General features: G+C 43.5%; 1 protein-coding gene across 2 annotated transcripts; it reads left to right on the plus strand.

The window, feature by feature from the left end:
* Positions 1 to 300: 300 nt before the first annotated feature.
* cdk7 (cyclin-dependent kinase 7) lies at positions 301 to 8,058 on the plus strand. 2 transcript variants are annotated; one of them, XM_083645034.1, is made up of 13 exons: positions 301 to 419; positions 678 to 737; positions 862 to 895; positions 986 to 1,053; positions 1,205 to 1,273; positions 3,735 to 3,845; positions 3,952 to 4,070; positions 4,246 to 4,345; positions 4,446 to 4,532; positions 4,637 to 4,786; positions 5,405 to 5,543; positions 6,248 to 6,294; positions 7,585 to 8,058. In XM_083645034.1, exons 1-13 carry the CDS (start codon positions 354 to 356, stop codon positions 7,591 to 7,593), a joined length of 1,059 nt encoding a protein of 352 aa, XP_083501160.1. In that variant the 5' UTR covers positions 301 to 353; the 3' UTR covers positions 7,594 to 8,058. The 2 variants fall into 2 exon arrangements, with proteins under 2 accessions (XP_083501160.1, XP_083501161.1); XM_083645035.1 differs by lacking the exon at positions 6,248 to 6,294.
* Positions 8,059 to 8,381: the final 323 nt, after the last annotated feature.

The raw sequence follows: 8,381 nt of genomic DNA on the forward strand, positions 1-8,381 counted from the left end.
CCACAGCAGCCATTTTGGATTTTGGTCTCTCAAATATTTTCCCCGCCTTTTTTAAAAATACACCCCGGCTAAATTTGTTTATTAACCCTCCTAGATGACAAATCCATTGAGAAACGGACCTTCGCTCTCCACGGTCACGGAAGTGCCACAGATGACCCTACTATTATCTCCTTGTTACATTTCCATGTGCTGAATAAAGTGAACCGCTAGGTGGCGGTGTTGGTCAATATACAACCCGGTGTCAGGCACCGGCACAGCCTCCTTTAACCTGCCTTTAACCCGGAAAAAGTACTAGCGGACCTTTAACAAAGCAGGAAGTGTGTCCACTTTTCCAAACAAACTGACAGTTAAGCATGGCGCTTGATGTGAAAGCCAGAGCCAAACGTTACGAGAAACTAGATTTCCTCGGAGAGGGTCAGGTACGGAGAGGCTAATCAAATACCTTTCACTTCTGTCTTGAGAATTTGCTTGATTTGCGTTGATTTTGCTCCAAAACGAGGCTGTAGGCTAATTGTGTGGAATTCCACCAGCAGGTTACCAAGCGCTAGCTGGTTGTTAACAACAATAGCCTGCTGTGTGTTGTGCAGCAGGCTGCAGCAACAGTGATGGTAGAATAGTATTGAATATAATGAGTGTCTCTTCATCTGTGTTTATTACTGTCTGTCTTTCTTCTGCAGTTTGCCACAGTGTACAAAGCCAGAGATAAAACAAACGACGCGATAGTCGCAATTAAAAAGGTACAAGAACAATGGTGTTGGTTTTTGATAAGCTTTTGTTTTGGCGAGCTTAGTATTCACAGGTTAATGGTGCAGATGTTTCATAACCAAAACCTGACTCCCAGTCTGTTCTGTCTCCTGGCAGATCAAGGTTGGACACAGAACTGAGGCTAAAGATGGTATGTGACTTCTTGTGCTTTTTCCTGATAGTGTAACTCTTTACCTTTCAGTGCAGTCCATGTTCTGTTTAATGAGTTAATTTATCTTAGGTATCAATAGAACTGCTCTTCGAGAGATCAAACTACTACAAGAGTTGCACCACCCAAATATCATTGGGGTAGGTACATGTTTGGACCATGGGCTCCGTTATCCTTAGCTGTTAACTTGTTCACTAATAATAATACAAAGAAATCTTGGTGTTTTGTAATCTGTTCTGAATTCTGCATTACTATGTCATTATGTTGTATATGTGGTGTTGTTGTTTTTAGCTGCTGGATGCCTTTGGACACAAATCAAACATCAGCCTGGTGTTTGATTTCATGGAGACGGATCTGGAGGTGAGACTGCTTTGACCCTTGACAGCAAATATATCGCCTATATTGTTTATCTCTGGTTTGTCTGGTACACATATTGCTACTCATGGCAGCGGCTTTGTTGGCCTGTGCAGCATCCCTTTTCTCATCTCTTTCTTTGTGGATATATTTTTTAAATATTTTTCCTTTTGAAGTAACTTAGCCGTAGACTCCTTTTTTTAGATTAGAAGACTCCTGTCCCATTTTCCAACATCAGAGAATAGGCCAATGTTGTATTTCACAATTAGGCCACAAGATGAGAGGCCAGTCTTTGTCTCATGCCCTTTTTTATTGGGCAGCAGGACAGACTATAGCGCTGGATGTTATGTAATGATGAAATTACATGACGTTGGAGCAGAGAGGCAGGATTGTTGATTGGTTGGGGTTTACGCCCACTGGTGCAGTATGATGGCACTGTTACAGACCCTCCGTTTTCCAAGAAGTAGATGTACTGGGAGTTCATTTCATGGGGACTTTAAGATTTGGATCTCACCAGGTGACCAGGAGGGTTTTCCAAGAAATGTACACTTGTAAGAGCTGAGAAAATTAGTTTAGTAGTTGCTGTACACGGTGGCACCCCCAGAACTTTTACATAGGGGTGGGCAGATGGGGCCACTGAAAATCTTGGGGTGACACGCCAAAACCAAAAGCCATAACTGAATTTCAGGAAATGTATTGCTGTTGTAGTGTATTCGGGTTGGCACGATGGACGATGGCATTGACCATCGTCGATGGGCAGACCCCCATCGACCTCTGAGCCTTCTACATCGGACCATTGTGTTGTCCATCTGTGGGCTGTGTGAGCGCAAATGTGGCAAAAAAAACGATTAAATTACTAATTAATATATCCAGCCAGTGTTTCCATTGTGTGTGGAAATTTAATTTGAGCCTAATATTTGAACCAGATTCGAACCCGGATCGACTGCGTGAAGGACTCATTGGTATGTGCTGTACCACTGGTGCGTCACCGGAGCGCCCCACTTCTTTTAGCAGTGCAGTGTACAGCAGCAGGCCGGGGGAGGGGTCGGCTTGTGACGGTAACGGACGGTCCGAGCTCCGACCCCATTAACAAAATATGGAGGCCAAATAATGCGTTCTCAGAGCACTTTTTATTTCCCACTGTCACTAACACAGCATCTGAAACATGTTGCAGCACTTTCAGTGTTACAGTGTGGCAGAATTAGCTACTTCGGACAGTTACTGTGATCCTGTCGTCAGTATTGTCCGGGATGCGCCACGTGGAGGCTTCTGCTTGCTTCCTGTGTGTGTGTGTGGTGACCCCCAAACCATGGAACCTGGTGCATGAGATGCAGCTCCGCTCCACAATGTACTGGAGATGATCTGGCCAACCTGAACATTGCCGCTGTCACATGCTGACCATTGGAGGGATATGATATAGTCGATGGCCGGACACGAGGAACAATGAGTGTTACAGTTTTCAAGAAGCTGTCCATTTTAAATCTGTTTAATGTAGTAAACCGTGTAATACAGTGTAATGAATTGGCAGCCCACTTGCAATCCCTCCGCTGACCACCAGAGGGCCACGGCACCATTGGCTGTACATCATACTGTGACTGACAGGGCAAGAAGGCACAGATATAGGGATCGATGAGGAAGCTGCGATCCCTGTCTGTCTGGTGATTTAGCAGTAGCAAATAGAAATATGAGCAGCATGATGAGGATATGGTTAAAAGTGTAAACAGACGGAAGCATAGCATTATCATCTCTCCCTCTCCCACCATCCCCACATTCTCCTCTGATCTGTTTTAGCACACAAGGCTCCAGATGGGCGCCCGCCACCAATACATCCAACGATGCAAAAACAAGATAACGGCACTTTAAAAGAAATCAATATCACTCTGCTCTCAGCTTTCATAAATTGATGAGCATTACCAGCTCACAGGCAGCAGACAGGCAGAACAGACGTGAGATTGAAATATGATGCTCATCGGAGCACCAGTAGTTGATGTCTATTTTTAGGCCCTCTGCTGAGATTTGGCTCTGTGAGCTTATCAGCTGCAGATGTTGGATGTTTTTATTGCCAGTGGCAGTAACGTGTTACTTAGCCGGATGTTGGAGCCAGTGTTTTCACAGCTGGTGGAGTGATGGGGGGTTCAGGTTGCTTTTAAACTGGACTGTCTAGCTAGCTTGACTCCAGCTGTGTCCACCTCTTTATCTGTAAAGCCTGCTAGTTCTCATTATAAAAATTCTGTGTTATAACAGTAATTAACTTTGAGCCGTATCTCAAACTTATGCTGCGTTGGGTCCTTGAATTTTAGGGAATTTAGCCCTGGAAAGTCTCAAAAGTCCTTCAATTAGATCTTTAAGAAGATGTGGGAACCCTGCAATCAGTAAATGGGTATATGCCTAGATGGTCTGCAGACCTCAGATGTCAGACATCCTACACTTATGTATTGTTCTTTCTCCTTTCCCCCTTCTTCTACAGGTGATCATCAAAGACACCAGCCTGGTGCTGACTCCAGCCAACATCAAAGCCTACATCCTCATGACTCTCCAGGGGTTGGAATATATGCACCACCACTGGGTCCTACACAGGGTGAGACCACACACACACACGCATACATACATACACACATTTGCGCAATGCGCATACATGCACACACAGTCAATAATCTGCTTTTGCTGCTGATATGTATTTTTAGGATCTGAAGCCCAATAACCTGCTGTTAGATGGCAGTGGAGTGTTGAAATTGGCTGATTTTGGGTTGGCTAAAGCGTTCGGCAGCCCCAACAGACTCTACACACATCAAGTTGTTACCAGGTCTGTCCTGTCTTTTTTTACATTTCACAGTATTAATCCAGCTTCCCTCCTTCTCTCCTGTATTTGTTTTTCAATAATCAAAACTCTCACGGGAGCTAATAATTGCTGAACGTGCATTATGTGGATCAGAGATGGAACATGAAAAGCCTTTCATGTTGATCGATCTCTTTCCTAGGTGGTACCGCTCCCCCGAGCTCCTGTTTGGTGCCAAGATGTACGGTGTGGGCGTCGACATGTGGGCGATGGGCTGCATCTTGGCAGAGTTACTCCTGCGGGTACGAGATGCCTCACTTCCAGGAGAGGATAGCACAGTAATATAGTACATTATTATGTCATTATACGTGCTAATCTCTCTGTCTGCCTATTTTATTGTAGTTACCATTCCTTGCTGGAGACTCGGATCTGGACCAGCTGACTAAGATCTTTGAAGCTCTTGGGACCCCCACAGAGGAGACCTGGCCGGTGGGTATCTTTTTTTTTATGTGTTTGTTGGGGGGAGGTGGTTGTTTCCATTTCTTTTCACGGAGGATCCCAGTATACATTTGTTTGGTAACATATCTCTGCAGGGCATGAGCAATCTGCCAGACTATGTGTCTTTCAAAGTGTTCCCTGGCACCCCGCTGGAGCACATCTTCACCGCCGCTGGAGACGACTTACTAGAGCTGCTGCAGGGCCTCTTCACCTTTAACCCCAACACAAGAACCACAGCTACACAGGTAATCTACTCAGACGCACGTTACGACTACACAGGTAATCTACTCAGAGGCATGTTGGCCACTGATGTTACCTTGGAAACGAAACCCCTTCTCTACCACATTTACTCACATTTCCCCATCAGACAGCTGACTAGTTATGTTAACTGAGAGGGGGGGGGGTCGATTCACTAAGGTCACGGGTTGGCTTGGTTCCAGCCTTAAAACTCATATATATATATATGTACCGGTATATATATGTGTGTGTGTGTGTGTGTGTGTGTGTGTGTATGTATATATATATATATATATATATATATATATATATATATATATACTGTATATATATATATATAGGATTTTCATTTTTTTAAATGTCTATGGAGAAAATGAATGGGAAACTCACTTCCAGGGCAAGAGGTTGTTGTGACTGTTCAGCTCTATGAAGTTACATACCATTGACAGACAGCCAATCACAAGGTGATAACATGCCCATTTAGGAGACCGGAGGAGTATCATTTCTTACAATTGACAGAACCTGGAGTGGAGTGTCTCTATCTAATATGTTAAAGGTCTCTGCTGAAACATTTTGTGGGGGACGACTTGTTAACTGCCAGCCTCTATCTACCTGTGTTTTTCCAGGCACTGAAGATGAGGTACTTCAGTAATCGGCCTGCTCCCACTCCCGGGCCCCAGCTCCCCAGACCCAACTGTTCAGCTGAGGCTCTGAAGGAGAAGGAGCCCATCGGCATCAAGAGGAAAAGAGACGGCATGGAGTCAAGTAATACGCACACGCACGTGCACACACACACACACACACACACACACACACACACACACACACACACATACACACGCAGTGTTATTTCACATCCCACCCAAATCAGCCATTTTGTGTCTAAAGGCAAGAACTAAAAAAGGTACAAGCAAGACATTGATTAGAGCATGGAGAATAGAACACCTAAATGGGTCCAGTCCCGGGGCTGTAATTAATGTCTTGCTTGCACCTGTTTTAGTTCCTGCCTTTAGACACAAAATGGCTGATTTGAGTGGGATGTGAAATAGACTATACGGAGCATACCTACCTATTTTCAGTCAGCACCGAGTATACCCACTTCTAATTCCCCTCTATAGCCTAGTGTAACTATTGCTACCTAGCAGGGCAAGGAGAGTGGATGAATATGTAGCTATCTATTGTTGTTTAACTGTGGTGCAGCATATCATATATTATCTTTGAGTTAAACTGAATATAGTCATTTAAAACGTTTCCTATAGACAGCCATCAGTACTGTAACTTCTGAATACATGCAGTGATCTGTTTTCAATTATTGTAATCTGTTAGTAGTTACATTTTAAAGTTAGAATGCTGTCATTCACTCACTTTTTCATGTATACACCGAGACTTCACAACATGTTTGGTCATGGACATGTATTTAAAGCCATTGAAAAGTAATGGAAATGCATTGGTCACAATGTGTTTAACAGAAGAGCCAAAGCCAAATGGAGGCATGAGACAGACCAGCAGAGTTCAGGTGACTCAATGTGTACAAATAAATAAAGCTCAAATCAGTGTGTTCCTGGTTTTGCTAAAGATGTTGTTGATGCCATAAAAGTGATGACCATCTCCTAACTGGCATCCTTGTGATAAGGAGCTATGTCAGAGCCATGTCGTTCTCCAAAATGACCACCACCCCTCCAGGTTAGGTTATGAGCCTTACTTTCTCAAGTCAAGCAGTCCATTTTTGGGTTAACTACAGTAAATATGCAAGTATTCTTACATGTCACTGTTCATAACACAGGGCATTTATCCTTTGCTGGACGGGCTGCTTAAAAAAATTGGGGGGCATAAAGGGTGGTATACCCACTTCTCCAGGCACCACTGCACACACACACACACACACACACACACACACACACACACACACACACACACACACACACACACACAAAAGCATACCTTTTTGAACTCGCATACTCAAATTTGCTGTATTTACCCATCATCCTGTCCGCCTATCATCATTATTAAAGTACCACCCTGACAAGATCATGTTTGTCCATGTTCAAATAAAGACGGCCAATATTATTCTGTCCTCTTGTTTACATTGTGGCCTGGGCAGCACAAAGGAAAAGTTTCATGAAACAAATGTTGGAGGCCAATTTTGGAAGTCGCTGACAATTTTAGAACACCACACACTGCCAAGTTACAGTACATACTGTATAACGCAGACATTTTTTCCAATGTGAATTTTAGCCTACTGAACGCTTCCTTTCTCAGGGTTATGTACACTGATGTTATAAATCTGGAACAGTGCTTTATTTAACCTAGCAATTCAAAGGGTGTTGGCTGCACATTTAATTGCAGTTGGAAATTCAGAATGTAGTGAAGTAAAACGCACACACACACACACACAGTTTAGAGGGTTGTGGCAGGGTATGTTTTAGTGGAGTAGGGCCTTGGTGTTACTGGGAGGTTCAAAGTTTTTTCCATCTCCTCCTGTGGTTTGGGAACTACGTATTTGGGTCGGTCAATGCTATATTATGCTATGCTACATTATAGAGAGACTACTATGCTCTATGCTATATTAGAGAGAGACTACTATGCTCTACTATGCTACATTATAGAGAGACTACCCAAATGGAGAAATGAGTGCTTAGCAGATTGCTCATGTATAGGCTGGAGCTCTGCTTGTCACATTAGTGGCTGTGATGGTTGTTTTGTCCACGGGATGCGAGACAGTTTTGCATGTAAACAGATGGTAAAATGTCTCATAATAGATTAGTATATTCCATAGATAGTAACCTCTTATTTGTGTCATTTTCAGGTCAGATGAAGAAGAAGCTGGTTTTCTGACCGAATGGGACTTTGCCCATCAGAGCACCATGACCGTCCAACACTGCTGTGTGCCTCGGCTTCCCGTAGCCCAGGATTGTTCACTGCAGCGGGTCAGAAGGTCTGAAAGCGGTGGAACAGGCTCAGATGTGGTTAACTTTGGGACATTGTAGAGGTTATAGCAGTTATGTGATTTGGGGTTTGTGGCTCAGGTTATAGCTTTAAGCCCACAGCATGCAGTGTGCTGCTCTGTCCAGCAGGCCAGCGGCTGTAGCCTTGCAGAGACTCTCCGTCTCCAGCAGCGGTGACTGTGGTTCTTCCTCGCTGTGATGACGACGCCTGGACTCTTGAGAGCCCACTAGAATAGAACTATTTATGTAACTGAACCAGAAAACAACCAAAATAGGAAACTTGATTCATTTCATGTAGATGGTTTTTTATGTAATGCATTCATAATGCACTAGTAATGATGAATAAATAATGATTTTCTGATTTTCGGCTGTGATTTTACAGTTGACAAAATGTGATTCACTGTGTGACTGTGTAAGATTGTAATTTGACTACTTTGAGAACTCATTATGAAACCGCATTACAGTGTAATAGGTGAACCATTAAGTATTTGTCTCCAGTCAGTGGAAGTAAAGCTTCTACCGTTTCACTTAATGACACATAATTATTGCACCCACACACACAGTCTACAGAATACAGGCTGAGTTCAGGTTACAAATATTCACAGCGTACCTTTTTAATCTGCTGCATGTGTGAAGACAGAAATATGCCTGTCGGTTT

This window comes from Poromitra crassiceps (genome assembly GCF_964638095.1).
Source record: "Poromitra crassiceps genome assembly, chromosome: 10".
NCBI lineage: Eukaryota > Metazoa > Chordata > Actinopteri > Beryciformes > Melamphaidae > Poromitra > Poromitra crassiceps.